This window comes from Rhyacophila brunnea, unplaced genomic scaffold (genome assembly GCF_057557595.1).
Source record: "Rhyacophila brunnea isolate RB1 unplaced genomic scaffold, BYU_Rbru_1.0 scaffold_19, whole genome shotgun sequence".
Lineage (NCBI taxonomy): Eukaryota > Metazoa > Arthropoda > Insecta > Trichoptera > Rhyacophilidae > Rhyacophila > Rhyacophila brunnea.
Genome location: NW_028232848.1, coordinates 34,524,356 through 34,545,266, shown reverse-complemented (window position 1 = coordinate 34,545,266; position 20,911 = coordinate 34,524,356). Strand labels below are relative to the sequence as shown.

The following is a 20,911-nucleotide window of genomic DNA, read 5'->3' as shown; positions in this document are numbered from 1 at the left end:
TATTTATTTGGCTATGGAGAACCGTAGATTTTGTTAGATCTTTCTAGAAGTGTTTCGTGAATACTTGATCATTACCATTGAGGTAGGTAGGACCTACATAGAAATCAATTAATCGAAATTAACTATTTCAAAAATCATTCATGTTTCAGTAAAATATTTAAAAAAAGGCTTCAGAAAATAAAAAAAATCTCTTCATTACAATACAGAAAAATTTAAAAAAAAAAGGTGGCATAATCCAACCTCTTTGCCGCATACAAAGTGTACCGCGTAAATACTATTATCTATGTACTGATTTGGTAATATGGTAACATTGTTTTGTTAAAGAAGAAGAAACTATAAAAAAAAAAACTGACATTGACGTCAATCACGCAGTGACATTATTGATAACAAAGATAATAAATTAATAGTAAATATTATAAAATAACTTATTCCACTCTCAAGTTAATATTGTGGAAAATCATCGAATTTCAGTTGTATATTGACCAGCTTTCACCGCATTGCTGCAGGCAGGTATGCTACATACGGAAATATCTTTGGCATATTATTATTTTCACTTGCATTCTGATTAGCATACAAAAACTATATTTTGTGGTAATCTGCGATTATTATTTTAAATTTTTAACTCGCTGTATGTTCAGCGAAATTCTCTTTTGAGCTTCCTCATTATTCATACAATCGCTTCCGTGATTTTCAAATTAAAACAAGGCCAACTTGTTTTTTTAAATATATTTTTTTGCTGAGCTTGCCCATGTACAGTTAGGAATTCACGAATCATTTATTAACCTGTTTTTATTTCTATATTCCGTGTAAACAAATAAAATTGCACCACTTGCAATTATAACAATGCATGAGCGGTTATAATTTTGTGTTCATGTAGACTTTGGAATCATGTTTGGTAGTTGACTTCACTGTCTTACCTGTGTAGGATGCCAAGTTAGACTCCAGTCTCCAGTCGATAGGCGAAATTCACAAGACCTGTCAATACGTGTGGATTTAAAATTCAAGCAAGTGTTAATCTATTTTTTTTCTCTTATATTGGGTTTTAAGCGAATAGTCAACAGCCAATTGTTTTAATAGAGTTTGTGTAAATATGCTGTATTGTACCACATTGTAAATATGTATTTATCATTGTACAAACACTTTCAATTTATTGGAGTATAGTTTCCTAAGCGTATTTGGCTCCACTGCCCATATTATATTATTATCTTCGCACAAATATTTTTTTATAAAGTGTTATCTACTATTAACCACTTCCCAGTTATATTTTGGTGAGAAAGAGTGTCTAAAAATTGTCAGATATTTTTTTAAACATTTTTCAAACAATTTATTAAAAATTTTATTTTTACGTTTGTTTTACTTTTTTTCACATTAAATTAACACTTTTTTACAATATTTAAAATTTTATGAAAAATGTCAAATTTTTTGAATGTTTTTCTACATTTTATCACAACAGATATCGAGTGTGTTTAGGAAAAAGGGCGTAACCCTCGATTTTTCTAAAAGTGCTTTTATGATATATTAACAATGTATACAATTAAATACACGTTCTGTAAAAAGAAAGTAAGCCACAAACGCCGATTTATTATCTAAATTCAGGTTTTAATTGAGTTTTAATTAAGTTTTAATTTAAGGAAAAAAGCATTTACCCTCAATTTTATTGATTTTTCTGTAATAACTTTTGACCAAATCATCAATCATCATGCACCCAATGTCTGTGCCTATTTTTTTTTTATTAATTTGAACCAAAATCATTCAAAAAACGTTTTTTGCTTCTCCTGTAAAATTTGATCTGTGTGGGTTACGCCCTTTTTCCTAAACACGATCGATATGTAGGTTTATGTTTTAAATATTACAGAATACAGAAATAATTAAGTCTTTTTGGTATGGTAAATTTTAAAAAATTCAATACACAACCCTACATCACAATCTCGTCTCCTTCCGTATTCGTTTGTCGTTTTCATTCATATGTGAGCAGCATACTTTGCACGTCTAGTAGGCCTTTCTTTATTCGCCGTAGATGGTATTGGTTGGTAACTAAAATGAAGCTAATAAGTATAAATAATATATACTTATTTTTTACGAACTTACTTCTAAAATGTGCTCAAAAATAACAAAATTCAAATTACAATAACATGCGACGTACTTAACACAAAAATAACTATGCATGAACAATGAAGTCATTGACTAATTAGGCCCGCTCTGCCCGGCAGTAAATAAAGCTTTTATTATGTCATATGGCTCATTTATCACTCAAATACCAGTCAAAACAAATAATAAACTGTGTGACAAGTTGAAATACGATCTTCCCGAATGTAGCTCGTGATAAACATTCCTGTCAACTTGATAAAAAAAACGCCCGACTGAGACTCAGGCTAGTCAGTGTGCGAAGTAAACGCGTGCCCGAGTCACACTCGGGATAAACAGTCAAGTGGTTAAGGCTATACCTCAGTTGAGGCACGGTCAAAAAAGATCTTGGCTACGCGATGCGCGAATTGCGGGTCACAGGTGCAAATGACGCATGCCAAATGAAATATAATTTGTCATATAAATCCAACATGCGTCCATTTAATGTTCTGTTTATTGTTCTATTGGTAACAATAATAATATATTCATTGACATGTTTTCTTTTTCAAGTAAATGGGTAACATTTTTAGGCATCTTTACAAAATTTAAGAATTAATAACCCCGTCGCCATAACGAAACAAATTGACGTGTTCCCAGCTCGACGTTCTCTCCGAATGCTAGCGAGTCCAAAATTTTGTTGCGCCTCTAGTTGAAAATTATTTGGTGTTTCACTGATGTATCGTCTTAATATTAAAATTTGAAGTGTTTCAAAAAGGTAATTTTAAAATAAAACATTTAGAACTGAAAATATAAGACTAAAACTATTAAAATGATACAATATAGATGAAATTGCATTAGTAAAATTAAAAACAATCGTATTCTTTTAGTCAGCACAGTGAGTGGAATGTATTGTGATGAGATTGTGGAATTATTAGAGTAACTAAACAAAGGTAATATCAATTCAAATAATCTCATCCCGGTACATTGGAATAAAGGAGCTAATGTTGCACCATCAATTCAAAAGTGTTCACCAATCTTTTTACACCTGTGGACCGGGAGAAATATTTCGCAGACTACTAACGCTTTCTAGTATTTTGTTTATTAGTTTTTAAATCTTATAATACACCAGTTCGAAATGACAGACACAGGATAGTCTGATTACGACTACATAAAGTGAAATTTCTATCATTAATTGAAATAATCAGATACCGATTGTAAATGATAGAACTCCTGGAGTTTTGAGAACCAAAAAATAGTGCAAATCCGCTGCTCCATCTTCGCTAGAATATTTGGTAACTTCAGTGTTATTTCGGAAGACAAAGTGCTGAATTGATATCCACTCCGTTTCTCTATTTCTAACATGGTTGAAAAAGCCTTTTTTCTATTTATTGTGTATTAACTGCGCATGTATTGACGTCTTCCGTGGAAGGATTATTAATCTATAGATCGCTTTTACGAGGATTCTCATTTTTCAGGGGAAAAACGATTAAAGTTTTGAACCAATGTATGCTCTTATTAATATTGGTTGGAATTTTTTTCATATTAAGCTTTTTAAAATGGGCGACAACTATTCCGGACCAGCAGTTGGGAAGCACTGTTCTAGAGTTCAAATTGAAATTTTCCGTGCTTTGTTTCTGTTTGACAATTTGACATATTGTAACAAAATGTAGTCTTGTAATGTCTAAATTAAAGCTTATTGACCTGTAAGTAACACACCTCATTAGGTAATCTATATTTACCACGAAAGAAACTTACATCTAAAGTTATTAAACATAATTAATCAGTTGTTTTGCATTTTTTCATTTGACAATTTTCTAGTTCAACTCGACTGTAATAAACAATCCGTTTTTGATATGTTCCTGAATGGTTTTATACAGAGTTTTGGTATAGCATTGCACCTGTACACGTGCATGGATTTACTGTCAGCAATAGTGATTATTTTAAACTATCGTGATAATAACTGTTTACACGTAAAAGTGCTGACTGTCTCTCCAATCTCATTCTTCAAGAGTAAGCGAGACGCGATATTGTCATTTTATAGTACTATTTGACAGGATGTATTGAAAATCGGTTAACTTCAAAATGAGTAGTTCGTTTTTTTACCGGCAGGTTCGCCATTATCGTTCTACTGCGCAGGCATAGATTTTACTTGCGCATTAAAATTCAGAAGCTTACAAACTTGTTTGATTCATGCACGCAAACTTGCCAACTGCAGGATAATACATGTTTACCCATACATTTTCTTACTGTGAACAGTAAATCCATGCACGTGTAATTATGGTGGAACAGCTTAACCTTGAAATTGCTCTTTCTTCTACTGTTCACGAATTACGTAGGGTAAATTTATTATTGTTTCCGGCTGCTCTTACATAAAGCCTATTGCATCGTTCTCTCATTCTTGCTTGGCATCTTTTTAACTATGTCATATTTTCTGTCAAAACTATCGAACTTTCATACTTATGTGTATTTAATTATACTACAATATAGCGTACTTAATTATATTTCTAATTTTGCTTATTTCAGGAAACCCAATACATAAACATGGTGTGCGTCCCTTGCATTTTCATTCCTGTGCTGCTATTTCTATGGCACAAGTTCATCCAGCCGTACGTCTTGAGGTTCTGGAATCCGTGGGAGAAGAAAGACGAGAAAGGAGCCGTGAAAGAGACCGAATTCCCGTTCTCGTGCCCTGGAGGAGTCTGCCCGTTTCCAAATAAAAAAATTGAAGAGAAACAAGACGATACTAATATAACCGATTCAGCAAAATCCAAATCAGATTAACGTAGAAAATTTTATTTAGGAAATCAATACAATCGACTAGGGATGGGAATCTATATTAAATTCATTATATAAGTATTTGTACTCTTTCATAGATAGCTTCATGAATTCAGATTGCGATTACCAATCTCTATGGAAGTCATCTGGGTTTATGACTGTGCAGAATAATGTTCTATTTTAGAGTTGGACAAATTTTAAAATTTCATTTGTACTAGTTTTAGGTTGTTTTTGACTGTTATATTTTGTGCATATTTAAATTTTGCAATGTGATTTCGACACACCCCACTTAAAACATTATTGACTAGTTTTGATGATTTTTAGTTTACGATCCAGTTGCGAAATATAATATTGGTAGTTATTGATTGTCTTCGAATGCAATAAATGAAGATTAATTCGATTGCATATTTCATTCAAATTATTAGTATTTATTTCAATATGCAACAATCATCAATTTCTACAAACATTTTGCCATTGCCAAGTATGTGCAATAACTAGCAAAACCATCGACGTTTAGTTTCGTGCCAGTGTGGGCCTTGGGGTTACTCGGTACAAGTCCAGCATCGGGTATCCTGGTTGACCAGGTCGGCCCCAATGTCCATTGCGACTGGGATATTCCGTATGACTACTTTTAGGGTGCTACATTGTTTAAATGAAAATAGTACAATACTGCATTCTGATTGTCAGGCTCTCTCAAGAACCGTCGGCCAAGTTATGTCGTAAGCTATGTTTTATAAATATACAAAATTAAAACATTAAACAATGTTTTGTCTGGTCAATTCAAATTTTCCATCTTAGATTGAAGACATTTTCGTTCTCCTGTTAATTGAAAATTTTCCTTCAGTTTTACATAATATATAAGGGATTTTTTTTGTGTGACACAATTTATGGCATACTGCAATATGTACTCACTTTTAAAATAATGATTGACAACACTGTGTGAATCAACCGCTTGCCACAGTTTGGGAAACACTGAATAAATTAGCTCTTTATGCCAGTTATTGCATACAAATTTTCTTTAGAGCAAAGCATATTTTTTCTCCTTCACAAATTTTATTAATTAATACCTTTTGCATTCCTCTTCATGCACATGGAATGGTGATCCAGGCTGCCAGGTAGTCGCTCCGCCCGTTAAAAATGGTGGTTTCAGTATTTTAATTGCGTGATTTATTTCAATATGTTACAGGTTATTTATTAACCCTTTTCGGCCTTTAAAAGTTTTGTTTTTCTATTCTATTATGTCAGATTATTCCATCAATATAGCTCACTGTTTCGAAGAGTTGAAATGCTATTCCAGTGAGTTAATAATTATGCTTTTTTTGTATCTTGACGCACATAAAACTTGTGGGAATAAAATTGATGTTGAGTCGACACAACATAATACACTATTTACATGTGCATGGATTTACTGTTGACAGTACGTATTATCGCGGCCATAACAAGAAAATATGTATGTAATATCCTGCTAGTCGCAAGATTGGATGCATGAATCAAACGAGTTCGGAAGCTTCTGGATTTTCACGTGACACTTGGGAATTTGTTTGATATCTGGGCGTAGAACGATAAGTTATGTGTAAACAGTTATTATCGCGATAGTTCAACATAAATACTATTGGTGCAAGTAAATTGTGTATGTGTAAAGGCGCTATTAGTTATTGAGTTCTGCTCAGTGAAAATATCTAGCTCGCCTAGTTTTCAATACATTATTCCTGCTTGACGTCTGACAGATACACTGTATTCAGTAAGCTCTATTCGAGTCAAGTGAGATATTTGATTTAATTAAGTCACAAGACTTCGCCCTGTATCCCTATAGATTTCATGTTGGTAAAAAAGGTGATAAGTCATTATAGTTTGGTGAAACCAATGACATATTAAATGGACAACTCACTTCATACCGGCGCGCACAAGAAATTGTGCATGAAAGTCATTCACAGATGTATAGGTAGATGTCACGTGACCATATGACGTATCCATTTCCATTATGCGATACAAGCTTCGAGAATTTATAGTAATATAACCTTTATTGTAATGGCGTATTAGTGTCATGACTCATTGCGTTAGAAACAGATTCTCGGTTACTTACGACTTCTCGGAGATTAGACGCAAGTGAGCCCAGCGCATCACAGGCGACTGTCCAATGGTACTGTCAATCAATTGCATTGAATAAACATTATCTTAAAATGGCATTTTATAAATAATAAATAATACTAACACATGAAAAGTGATATCCCATCTTTCTTGGAGTGTTTAGTAGATTTTTTTTACAATTTTTAACTAGGCACATTGGCATTTTGTAACACAATAATAGCGGTGGAGTCGAAACCTGACAGTCAGAAATTTTGTATGGTCAGACCCAGCGGTGTCGCCAGACCGCTTGCAAGCAGAATGTTCATTTGAGCGTAGGATACCGATATTAAAATATGAATTTCGCCATCCGGCAGACCCGACACAAAGTGAGTGTCATTTTATATTCTAGATGCTTCGTCCATATTAATGTCATTGGGTGAAACATATTTCTTTACATGCTTGTCTCAGATGGTAAATTTTATCAAAAGACCTTAACCGAAATTCGTGACTTCGATATGAGATTCTTCTTGTATGACAATAGATGGCGTTAATTCTATCGCATACTCTTGAAGAATGAGATTGGCGAGACAGTTGGCACTTTTGCGTGTAAACAATTATTATCGTGATGGTTTAAAATGCACACTATTGGTGCAGTAAATCCATGCACGTGTACAGGCGCTATAAGACCGGAAGGGTTAAGATATTTAAAATGATATTGTAGTGTTTTATTTTAAACATTCCATAATAATATGATCATGGATTTTTTAGTAAACGTGATAGAAAGAGTGTATGCACATGTCACATTTTATAGTATTTATTTTATTATTATATAATTGAAGTAAATAAAGTATTATCCACCTTGATTTTACACCGAAATCTGAGTTTTATTTAAATTATTGAATTTTTGTGAAAAACTGCCATGTAAATAATGACAAATGTGTAAATAAAAAAATGCAATATTTAATGTTTTCTTTTATTTAATAAAATAGGTGGTTATACAAAGGAAGATTATAATATAAATGGAGTGTAGATCAAGTGTAAAACCTAAAAAGTAAACATAATAGCTTAAAAATAAGAAAAAAGGTTTGAAGACATTTAAATCATATCAGATTACTTCGGCATGATAATATTTAAACAGCTACATACACTTAAATATATTCTAACCACTGATGTCAACATATGTTCAAAACAGATAAAAAAATATTCATATACTTAATTAGATATTAGTCTTCATACAGAAATAAGTAATATAAAGAAGACTGTGTAGTAGCGCTAATTTAAAACTGCACTATTCGAGGACAAACCGTTGTAGTCAATTGTACGCAATCAAAGCAAGAGTCGATCGCAATCTGTGTATTACACATAACATTATAGAGATGTAACATTAAACGTGAATAAACTCTAGGAAAATGTTTAATAATCATTATGAAGAAAAAAACACATTAAAATAGAAACCAAGGCACAAAAAGAATCACTAAGAGTATCATTTGATATTGGAAAAAAACAGTTTTAGGCACTGGATCAAAAAAATTATGTTTCTATTGTATTAACTCATTCACTGCGGACCAGTTAATTACGATATAATTACCACATTTAAATAACATGCTAATTGTATCTAATGCCGTGTCGTCAGCACTTTATGAGTTTTAATGAGACTTCATATTAGAAATAAAGTTATAATGACTTCGACCCGTTACGCACATGCTTACGACAACCGGCCTTACTTTATGGTTGCTGAAGATCAGTAAACAATGCGTAAGAGGCGTAAATTCATAATAATTATCACAAGTAGAATTTTTGCATCGTTGAAATTATACTACATTCAAGTTTGACTCTACATTTAGTTATAACCTTTATCAATGGATATAAAATGAGTAAGTCATGTTGCAAACCTCATAATGAGAAAACTGAAATAGTTACGAAATATTCAATACAGTGAAATTAATAAAACTGTTGACAAATTTAAATAATATGCCAAATAGCCTACGGATTTAGACAAAATGAGTTATATAATTTCCCACCAAGTTCATTTCATCTACTGGTAAAAATTGAACTACAAAAATTCATTACGATACTTCTTTTATAAATAAAGCCATGAATACATTTGTGTGAAAAATTCACTTGATACTTGGTTTAAATAGAGAGTTCGATTGACGGCAAATTTATCACAGTAATTCGAGGGCTTAGTGTCAAACAACACTATCTACAAAAGTAGATAAGTAAGATGTTAAAATTTATAGGGATAGTTTTAAAAAAATATGAAAACAAGGGTTACTTATGTAGTTAGCGTTAAACTTTACTGACAATTTAATAAGAAATTAGAAAAAATTGACATAACGTTGTTTGACTATCATGTAGCCGTAAATGTAAAATAACGCTATCTAAAAAAAAAAAAACACTTTTGTAGATAACGTTGTCTGACTTTAAGCACTCGAATTATTATGATAAATCAAAAAAACAAGGCTTTAAAGCAGCGATGCTCAACCTGCGGCCCTTAACGCTTTTATGTGCGGCCCGAAACACATTTATTATCAGGAACATGATTTTTAATTTTGAAATAAATGCTTGAATACACATTATTTTTGTTTATAATTTTTAAAATCTCAAAAATGTTTTGTAAAAAAGGGGGGGTTCCATGATTTTTTTCGGCATACCAGTAATGATGCGGCCCACGTTACTTTACAAATATATGTATTTGGCCCAAAGAAAAAAAAGGTTGAGTATCATTGCTTTAAAGTGTTTTGACACGGTTTACTTCTGCACTGTGGTTATTCTATTACATGTACATTGCCGAGGGGCATCTTCTCAGTGGATCGATTGGCAGACTCAGACTTCGGCGGTTGGACAGACACTGACACAGGATAGGCGGAGATAGAGGAGGCGAGGACCCGCCGCTGACGACATTATTTCTAAAGCCTATTATATCTAGTTACTGGATTAAGATGTAAAAATAACACATTTGTCAGATTGAGACAGACACCATTTTCATTTGTCGATTACCGATTGCGGGCATTAAAACATACCGCCAGTATGAGCACCTTCTGTGCATACAAGATTACAATAAATGCTTATCAAATGACAACTGGACATAAATTAAGACGACACTTTAGTTGACTCCTTTGAGTTCGACATCGAATACTAATGTTGAATTTGGAGGGATAACTGGTGGTGATCCTTTGTTTCCATACCTACGAGAAAGAAAGAGTTTTAGTTAAAAAAATTACTGGGTGATATACCCAACTGACATATACGTGGCACTAATTCTAGTATGTAACCAGCTATGGCATTGATAGACCAATACAATTAGACAAAGGCAATTCAGTAATTTTGATATGCATACAACACACATGCGATTACAAGTCATGTATTGAAAAAAACCCACATGTCATAATATCATAAAATGAACCGAGGCTGTAGGTATCAAAGCCTAAGGGTGGTTACAGAGATGTATGTTTAGTAATATTTATTTAGGCGTGAACTTTTTTATTTATTGCGATCCTTGACTTAACACATTGACTGCTGAGTAGATAATTGCTTTTTAATTATCACATTTAAAATGCATGCTAGTTACATCTATCGGCCGCCTGATCGTTACACGCCAGGTGCGTCTTCAGCATCCAATGACTTAATAGGTAGGTCATAATGTTTCTACCTACTTTATTGAATTGATTTGTTATATTAAGTTAGAGTTAATTGTATTCGTTGTTAGTGTGTATTTGCCTTTTGGTGCGTGTACATAGTGCCTGAAAATGCCGAAAGGCGAAACATTGGTCGCAAAAAACCACTCAAATGGAATAGTGCAAAACTTAAATTCATTAGAATTTAAAGATAATATTGTTGTATTGAAATACATTAATATGTAGTATGTATGTCCATTTCAATCTTGATTTTCAGTCAATTCGAATCTTTCAAATTAACTTTTAGCAAAACATCATAACTGGACACAACATTTGTCCACCAACCCGTCGCATAATACATAATAAGAAAAAGTTAATTGACTTACGCCATGCCCGGTGGACACACGATGCGTCTCTTGCCCCCGATTTTCATTCCGGTAATGCCGATATCCCACCCTGAGATGACCTCTTTTTTACCAAGTCGGAATTTGAAGCCTGGTTTCTTCATACAGCTATCGAACATCTTGTTATTGCTTTTTAATCTTCCTTCATAAAATACCTGGAAGATAAAATTAATGACATGGATATATTTATAGTTATCGAATCGAAACATAAGCTTCAGTTTAGCAACATATATTCCCCCTGTAAGCTTACGCCACGTGTATCTGAATTAAAAAAGACGTTGTACAAACAACTTGGAGGCGAGATGAAATAATAAACTGGACTGCTGAAATGACACCAGATGATGTTAGATGGCGCTCTGCATAATGTACGAAAACATTTTCTTGGCTACGTGTTAAAACTGTGAACTAACATGCTTCGCCCATTTTTAACCGCAATTCCATTATAAGCTCCTCCCATTTAGTAAACAACAGAGCCTGGAAACGTAGCCAAGAAGATATTTTCGTACAGTAGTTTTGGTATTGCCAGTCGAATGTTAGTTAGGTTAAGGCAGTGGTGGCCAAACCGTGGCGCATTGCATCTTTGCATCCACGACAGCGATCACCCTCTCATCCAAGAGATCATTTCTGACTATTGTAGATTGGTGCTCCAATAAACGTGTTTTTTGAACTGGCATAAATTAATTAATTTAATTGTGTGATTGAGTTATTCCTTTTCCTCCCCTAAGCGAAGCAGATCCTACCCCATATCCCTATTTTCCAACCCCAACCATGAACGTAAAAAAGTAGAAAAGGCGCTTGAGTTGCATGGCGCATCTGAACTCGTCTGTGAAAAAAATTGGCGCATGGTATGCAAAAGGTTGGCCACCCCTGGGTTAAGGTAAGCTCAACTGGAAATTCATCTGAACAACCCTACATCCTGGATAATCATTCATTATCAATACCTTTCCTTCGATGTGACTTTCCTACACACTGTTGCAATATTGCAACATTGTGAATAGTAAAAATATCTGAAATAATCAAATGTCTTCGTCTTCACTGGTAATTATTAATTTAGTTGTTTCAAACGTATGACATAGTGCATTCTACGTTTCCCTGCACTCTTTTTGCGAGGTGAAGTAGGTGTACTTATAATTGCGATAGAACCAAATATTTATGCCAGTCCTAATAATCAATTAAAAAAAAAAAAGACTACTAAGAACAATTCGACTGTTAAAATTAATATTGTTAGACGAACCTCGACCATTTTTCCTGACTTCGCTACGGCACCTTGACCGACTCGCATATCTTCGATGGCTACATTTCCGGGGAGAACTTTCTTCTGCTTGTCTTCCTGCGGTGACTTCTCAACCGATTCGCTTTTCTGAGACTGGTTCATTTTTTTTTCATTCTCTTTATTCTGAAAAAAAATATATTATATTTTTATATAATTATGTACTGTATTTAATATACTGAAATGTAGAAAAATAAAAAAGCAAGTGTACAGTGACACACGTGAAACCATTTGTTTTGGTCCCCATTTTCATAATCTTCCAACAATCATTGTCATGTGACTGGCAACTGTGCATAGAATTCTTGCCATCACTGTACTCCGACCCATCTTCCTTCCACTAAGGCGCCAGGCACACACAATTGGGCGTGCGGGGCGCTCGCGCATATTTAATGTGAATCATCGAAAATACAACGTGATCAAATATGGCAGAGCACACTGGATTTGACGAAGCACTGTGCCCGCTCGCCCCATGATTCAAACGTTGTTTGGCTTCTCAGCGGGACGAATTAACGAAAATACTACGTTGTTAAATATGTTAAAGCCCATTGAACACGCGCAAGCAAAAGGGGCGCGCGCTGTTTTATTTTATCCGCTTCTGGACGCGTTGTCGATAGACGGGCGCCTCCATTATTTTAATAACAAAGAAGTTATTGTTTAGTTGCTGGGTATGCGATATATTGCTAGTAGAATTATGTCATCGTGAATATGAATTACACGCCGCCGAGAAATAAAATACTTATTTTATTGCTTTGTTATGAGAGGCGCTGAAAATATTAATTATTTTGTGCTTCTCGTGCCTCTTATTACATAGGTGAAGGTTAATGTGCGAGTGGGAGAAGTGTCATTTCGGTTGTATTTACGCTTCACGCGCCTACTTCACAGTGATCGCCCCGATCCGACGCTTTTGGTGGGCTTTATGCCTAAGGATCACCTCATACTCAAGTTACACATCAGTTTACATGGTCTTCGTGACATATTAAGTATATATATTTACCTAAGACTATATTACTACTTCATTATATTCGATCCTAAGAGGACCATTGGCCTCCACGGATGGAGGTTGCATTAACAGATTTTGTTGTTTTTTTTCTTTTGAAAAATGGATGTTAGCCATATGATCAACCCATTAGGTTCAAAAACCAAGGCCGACTATATTCAGGCCGTGGCACTGAATTATGAACTACGATGGTAGTGCTAGTTATCGATTATCTTCAAATGCAATGCGGTAACCTGTTCGCAATAAATGAAGATTTTCGATTGTGTATCTCATTCAAATTATTATGATTAATTTCAATATGCAACAATCATTATTTTCTAGACTGCAGCTTCTATATCGAGACATACATGTCTCCACGGTCGTTTCTGGAACTAAAACCGTTGCAATATGACATAGTACTGTAATCGCATACAGCGCCACGATGTAGATATCAATATATAGGAGGCGCACAGTAAAAACAGTTTACCATATTACATTCAAAGTAAGAGCAATGACGAAGTTTACAGTTACACATTGAAAAATAAGATGTAAAAGTAGGCAGACCAGGGATTCGAACCCGGGACCCACAACATCATAGTGGGGGATATTATTAGCCCATAAGATAGCCGAACACAATAATAGATATATTATGCCATGTATCCACATTGGCAAACCAGTAGCGCTCTGCGATCATTCCTAGGGGAGGGGGTACGTTCCCGTGTGCTCCATGATTAATGGGTTAATGACGCATGGTATTTGGCACAGATTCTTATTTGAAATAATTGTATCAGAAATTTGGCAGATGGCATCTATGATCGGAAACGAAATGAATGAAAACAAAAAAAATTTAAATCGATTTTTGGTCCCGTGGTATCAACAAGGTTTTAAGAGACTCTTTAGGGCTTAGGAAAGTTACCATTTTTTTTTTGTCTGCCTTGTCTGCTTTGGCGGTGTGTCCATTCTGTTGTGGCGTGGGTACTTGCTTCTTTTTGGCAGGACTGCTTTGAGGAGTGCTCTCTTCCTCATCTTTATCATCGTCATCATCATCATCATCATCGTCGTCTTCGTCATCATCATCACTAAAACAAATATATACAATAAATATTTTAAGCGTAACACACTTTTGTAATTTGTTATGTGTGACTTGCACGTGTACCAATTTCAGATCAAAGATAGCTCCTATGTGTTACAGATAAATTCTGCAAAACAGTTAACTAAAAATATCATTGTCAGTATGACATCTTTCACCATTCGTGTAAATAACGCTTGCTGGCATGCTTTACGGTTTGAAATTGTACAAAACCTAACCTATAAAATAGCGTTAAACTTATGCATTGGATACGTAGAGATTGCTGAGATGCCACGGTACAATATTATATGGTATTGTTATACTTGTTTGCTGTTGTAATTGTAATTATTTGTTAAAAATAGTTTGCATAATAATACTCGACAGCTCGCGCGTTTATAAGACAGCAACTATAACATGACTAAGAGCGCCTGTAGATGTGCATGGATTTACTGGTACCAACTGTATGTAAATTAAACTATCGCGATAATAACTGTTGATACGTTATAGTGCTGACTATCTCGCCAATCTCATTCTTCAAGCGTTTGGTTGTGAAAATTAGTAAACGTGCTCAAACATGCTCTACGCGGTGTAGTTCATTTTTTTCCGGCAGGTTCGCCACTATCACTCTACTGCGCATACGCATATCTCATGCAAGTTTTAACTATCGCGTGAAAATTCAGAAGCTTCTGAATTTTTTTGACCATGCATGCACTCTTGTACGATAATACATGTTTACACGTGCATTTTCTTACTGACTTCTGTATGTGTAAACGGGGTATAATATCACGGTGCGAGTATTGTGAGATATTAGTCTTCCAAATTTGACACACCTCATGTTATATAGTTGCTATAGATATACACGATAATACATGTTTACACGTGCATTTTCTTACTGACTTCTGTATGTGTAAACGGGGTATAATATCACGGTGCGAGTATTGTGAGATATTAGTCTTCCAAATTTGACACACCTCATGTTATATAGTTGCTATAGATATACCATCATAAATCGTCCGGTGTTTGAATTTAGAACTAAGCTGAAATATTGAAATATATGTCAAATGTTAGCATGTGGCGCCCTCATTCAGCAGACAACTTATACTGGTGGATCCATAGTCTATCTAATTAACATGCCTGCCAGACCCGCTGGTAAGAAACTTTTTTTTTGATGTTCCATACCCCGATATAATTAACTCATGGAATGCATCAAAGCGATTTTTATCACTATTTTTAATGATTTTAGAGTGAAGTGTTATATTGGAATAGAGCTTTGTCATCCCAAGTATTGTATGACTGAGTCAAGCGTAGGGTTCTACAAAAAGAAAAAATGTGTACCTATCGTCTCCAAGCGAAGAAACATTGCTTTCGTTTGGCATGTATGAGTCATCATTGGCATCTGAGTCCTCATCTTCCTGGAGTAGTTTCTGCAGGTTGTCTGTGTCGGAGTCATCTGAATCATCGCTACTGTCTGAGGCTGCTGGTTTGGCTTTCTTGCTAGCCTTCTCAGCTTCTTGCTCCCTCTTTAGTCTCGCTTGCTCTTTCTATAATAATAATTCATAAGCAAAAGGTTAACAATCGAAATATAAACCAATACAAATATAGTGAAATATAACAGTTTTTGATTTGAATATATTTGTTTTGGAGAGTCAGTAATCTGCATCTATGTTTGAGCATTTGCCACCAGGATTATTTATAACACCCACGATGGCCATGCGATCTATAGTGTCGTGGGTCCCAGGTTTGAATCCTGGGTTTGGCAAGTACACATGTTGTTTTTCAATTTGTGTATGAGTCAGAGTAAGGACCTAGTAGGTTGACCAAGTGGCTGACATCCATTTCTCGTAAAAAACAAAAATCTGTTAATACAAACCTCCACTCAGTGGAGGCAATATGATCTTATTAGGATCGGGCAGTCGGAAAAAAATTTATAAGCTCCCCAATAATCAAATTTGTGAATTTTACAATATTTCCCCCTTTAAAAGCTATGTGCATGTGTTCCGAACACAGAATCTTCTGAAATGATATTTGTGAGGATGGCATCTGGTGATGTCGATATAATCCTGAGTTCTACAAGGTCTTTGATAAAGATGATGTCATCAGATTTATCAAAACCAAACATGCAATGTGCTGACCTTGTGACATATTATGGATGAACATGCACCGTCAAAGCGCCTGATGTTTAACGGTCTCCAAGTGTGGGAAGACTACAACTTCGGTGGATCGATAGCTTACAGAGAGACTTATGAGCACTAGGAGTTGTCAACTAGTATTTTTAATGCGTCGTTCATCTTCTACCCCAGCCTCTGAATGTATAGCTAATGAGTGAATTGGAATGGTTATAAGCCAACTGACAAAACTATTGTGGATTATACAAATAATAGTAAATTATACCCTTTGCTTCTTGGTTAGTGGGACTTCTGGGGAAACCTCTTCCAGTTTCCTCTTCTTGTCTTTCTTGGATTGTGCCACCAGAGTTGGAATTTCATCACTGGACATCTCTTCGTCTTCCTCCTCTTCTTCTCCTTCGTCATCAAAATCTGGGTCCAGGTAACCGGTCAAGTGGATGTGGCACTTTCCTATTGAGAATAATTATATAACATTGTAGCTATGTGGTAATAACCCCAAGAAGGAAGCAGCCAAATCACTGTCGGGAGTAAATTGTCTGGTCCAGAAATGAGAACACCTTTGAACTCGTAGAGTGTTGACGGTGCGCATGCCACTTTTGATTGGCTATTACAAAACCATTATTCTACATGCGAAATATCGCTGACGAAGCGTAATGCCACCGATACATCATTTATTACAGTATTATTTATCAGTAGTTTATTTTTTCTGTTTAGACTATGAATCATGTCGTTCGTGGCGAAAAGTGATTGTAAATTTGTTTATGGAATTACGTTAGGCGCTTTAAATTTATACATTAAGCATGGACATAAATCATTTTAGCAATTCACTCACTAAAAAACTTTAGTCACCGATCAGCGGCGAATGGAAATTTTGAGTGTTGAATTAATGAACTCAATCGACACACTCACCGTTCGTGAAGAAGCATATCTCATCCCCCTCCCTGAAGTAAAGGTCCAGCGCTGTCTGGATTATTTTATTCTTTTGCAGCGTGCAGAGGAGGAAATTCTTGCCGGCGATGACAACCATCACTTGGCAGGGGTCATTTTCGCCCGTCGTAGTGTCCATGGCTGCGTGCGAGATGTGGAATGCTTTCTTCACTATTTGCGAGTACCGCTTTTGCGGTTCCATAATGAGACCTGATAAATAAAGATCGTTCATTATTGAAAGAATTTTGCTACATACATTTTACATACAAAACTTAAACTATTCATAATTTGTTTGTTACATATTTTTTTATTGTGATCCTTGACTTAACAGGAAGGTGATAAAGTTTTTACCTACTTTATTGTATTGATTTGTTATATAAGTTAGAGTTAATTGTATTCGTAGTTGGTGTATATTTGCCTGTGGTGAGTGTACAAGTACATAGTGCCTGTAGATGCCGAAAGGCGAAACCCGGGTCGCAAAAAATGACTCAACTGGAATAGTACAAAACTTAAATCCACTAGAATTTAAATTCAAATTCCGTTACGCTTGACGAGACAGTGAGCACTTTTGTGTGAAAAGCGTCGATGGCATTGAGCTACTTTACAAGCTGCCAGTCGGCGAGTTTAAAAGCGGGCTAGTCAGCTAGTGCGATTGTGATGATGACACACAAAACTTTCCACTCGCTCAGAAGCCAACAAGCTACCGAGTTTAAACTGTCATTTTTGGTACTATTTGACAGGACGTACTTAGTAGTTCATTTTTTACTGGCAGGTTCGCCACTATAGTAGTAGTAGTAAAGTAGCCCGGCTTTCAACTTTTCTCGGTAGATTGTATACAATCTGCTTGTTAGCTAGTTCGATGATGACACTGGGCGACTTTACAAGTAGATTGTAAATTCGCCAGCTGGCTTGTAAAGTAGCTCAATGTTATCGAAGCTTAAACAGTTATTGTCATGATAGTTTAATTTACACACTATTAGTGCTAGTAAATCTATGCACGCGTACAGGTGCTGTAAGGTCACCTCATGAGTATCTCACGCCACATGACCAATATCAAGCGTGGTAGAACACTTTTATAAATTTTGAAAATTTAAACATTTTCGAATCACATGCTCGCTGTACAATCTTTGTTTTTGGTAGTTTGCAGGGGCATTACAAATTGGTAATGACTGACAAGTAATTGACACAATGTTTTGTAGGTTGTCAGTTTTTATAATTGAATATTCTGGTGGTTCTAGCATGTGAGGTCACGTGACATAATGGTAATGTGTTTCTATTACTTATTTCTCTGGCCATGGCGATGCTATTTCTGCCACTATGACCACTACCGTCAATATGTAAAACATGTTGTGCAAGAGACTGATGTGTTGTTCGACAAACTACTTAACAGGTCGTGCAGCAATCAAAAGATACTAGATTCTAAAGTACAAAAAAAACTGTCCTACATGTCGAAAATGCTTGAACATGTGGTGAGTAATATAATTGAGAAAATAAAAGAAAACATGATTCAAAATAAGAAATTTTCACGTAGCAGTGATTATATTATAATATCATATTAGTTATTGTAATATTAATCAGATAATACATATTATTCGAAATGGCATGTACATTTTTAACCTTAAAATATCAAGATGAATCATGTCGCCGCACCAATTTCAACGTAACATCAAAAAAACTAGAAACAATAGCTCAAAGAAAATGCTTTTTCAATTCAGCAAATAGGTACATATTACTATGTTACAAAATATTAAATTTGCTAATGAAATCAACATTGTAACATGCCGGGAGCAATCGAATTATTGTTAACCGAAATCGTGTAATTTGAAAGGTGGCATTTAAGTTTCTAGTATATTTACAAATTTAAATGAAATCTGTAATACAATGCACATGTATTCGATTCAGTTCATCGACGACATAACTGGAATAGTTTGGATAATATATAAAAAAATAGTTGATGATAGTCAGAAAGCGTGGTCAACGCGGGAGCAATCGTGGATTGTAAACGTTGCAATATTCGATGTGCGTCAATATTATAATTGGAGATATATTAATTAATTTGAATGGAAACTTAAAGTGTGTGAAACTTACCCCAAAACATGATGGAATTTGCAATTAACTGTGTTTTAAAAGAAAATATTTCACGCTACGCTTGCAGCATCAACCGTCAATATTCGTGCGGCGGAAGCTGTACATGCAGTGTTGCCAGATGATATTTTCGGTATTCAGTAGTTTTTTTGTTTTGTTGTGACAAAAATAAATAAATAATAGTTGACGAATTTCTTTGATAATGAAAGTTTGAAAGCGTGTATGTTGTTATAATTTTACAAGTTAGTATCTTTACAAAAAAAAATGTAAAAAGTGAGCTCTTGTCCAAAATAAATATCAGTTTCAGTAGACATGGCAGCACTGTAAATATTTTGTAGCATAGACAACGGAAACCATGTGGAGGAAATATTCGTGCATGAGATGATTGAATACTAGACAAAAGTGCCCATACAAATTTTATCTTGTACCCCTTTCAAAATCGCTTGAATTGTAAATCTAATTTTAAAAAAATACCTGCTTTTTACAGTTTTCATGAAAATATCATGCATAGAATATGCTTTTTTATTTAACAATGAAATGAGATAAGCATGCTAGTGGAAATTCAAGATAAGTATAATATTATATTGCTAGAGGTAATCATCCTTCTTTATTAGGTATGCATCACAGAACAGATAATAAATAGAATACCGATAGGTTATATTCAATACGCCACATGTTGATGCAGTGTTTTGAATGTGTGATGTCCTATGAAAAATGAAGCACACATTATGCATGTGCAATATTGTGTGTAATACACCAACATTAAATGAGCGTAAATGCATAAACCGAGAGCAGTTTTCAGTATTCGACGTAAAACGTTTTCTTGACATGTGTGTAAATTTAACCCGGATTCTTACTCGAGTCGGTTACCTGCTATCGCTTTACCCGTTATGTATTTCAGTTCCCATTATTTCTGAGTTCCCTGGTATGCATTTATAGCTAATGGTTTGCTTTACAATACTCATCCTACTGAACTATACTCGTTGTCGATCAGTGGCAGAGTGCAGAGAACCTGTGCGGGATTTGTATTTTCTGTGAAGATGATTTCGGACCTCGGCAGGTGCACTAAAAACATTTTTTGAAATTTATAAAATAAAAGCAAACAAAAAACGTTCTACGTTAAAAAAAAGTGAAGGTACCCTTTGGATATATGATTATGGATATTGAAATCATAGCACACTGCTTCGTACTTATACAAAGACAGCCGCTCTACACACTGAGCCAACATGGTTGCAATCGTCATGTTGATCATTAATGGTCAGTGCTTCGAAATAGAAAATCTTACGAACCGGAGCGCTGAATAATCATTCAAAAATATCAAATTATGTTGAATATTTTTCAGGTATCATAAGGGCGATATGCCTAATAATCAAGGTTTCATGTATACTTGAAGGGGCTCTGCGCTAATACACATTAACCCCCCCCAATACAACATTAAAATGTAGTTTTTTTTTGAATGGGTACCTATTCATTTTTGCAAAATCACTTATTTTTCGTCAATTTTCTTAGAATTGGGCTCTTATCTTCAAAA

At 34.8% G+C, this 20,911-nt stretch overlaps 2 protein-coding genes across 3 annotated transcripts; one reads left to right on the top strand and one right to left on the bottom strand.

The window, feature by feature from the left end:
• The first annotated feature begins 370 nt into the window (after nucleotides 1-370).
• Nucleotides 371-7,606, top strand: LOC147072939 (UPF0729 protein AAEL015238). Of its 2 annotated transcripts, XM_085945906.1 has the most exons (3): nucleotides 371-510; nucleotides 926-1,004; nucleotides 4,588-7,606. In XM_085945906.1, exon 3 carries the CDS (start codon nucleotides 4,606-4,608, stop codon nucleotides 4,843-4,845), a length of 240 nt encoding a protein of 79 aa, XP_085802032.1. In that variant the 5' UTR covers nucleotides 371-510; nucleotides 926-1,004; nucleotides 4,588-4,605; the 3' UTR covers nucleotides 4,846-7,606. The 2 variants fall into 2 exon arrangements, with proteins under 2 accessions (XP_085802032.1, XP_085802031.1); XM_085945905.1 differs by lacking the exon at nucleotides 926-1,004 and having other exon boundaries at nucleotides 372-510.
• A 259-nt stretch (nucleotides 7,607-7,865) lies between these two features.
• Fkbp39 (FK506-binding protein 39kD) lies at nucleotides 7,866-19,493 on the bottom strand. The gene is made up of 8 exons (XM_085945904.1): nucleotides 19,384-19,493; nucleotides 17,278-17,505; nucleotides 16,634-16,818; nucleotides 15,578-15,783; nucleotides 14,090-14,252; nucleotides 12,162-12,323; nucleotides 10,910-11,082; nucleotides 7,866-10,094 (listed from the first exon to the last, which is right to left on the bottom strand). The coding sequence occupies exons 1-8, from the start codon at nucleotides 19,391-19,393 to the stop codon at nucleotides 10,013-10,015; spliced, it is 1,209 nt and encodes a 402-aa protein (XP_085802030.1). The 5' UTR covers nucleotides 19,394-19,493; the 3' UTR covers nucleotides 7,866-10,012.
• Nucleotides 19,494-20,911: the final 1,418 nt, after the last annotated feature.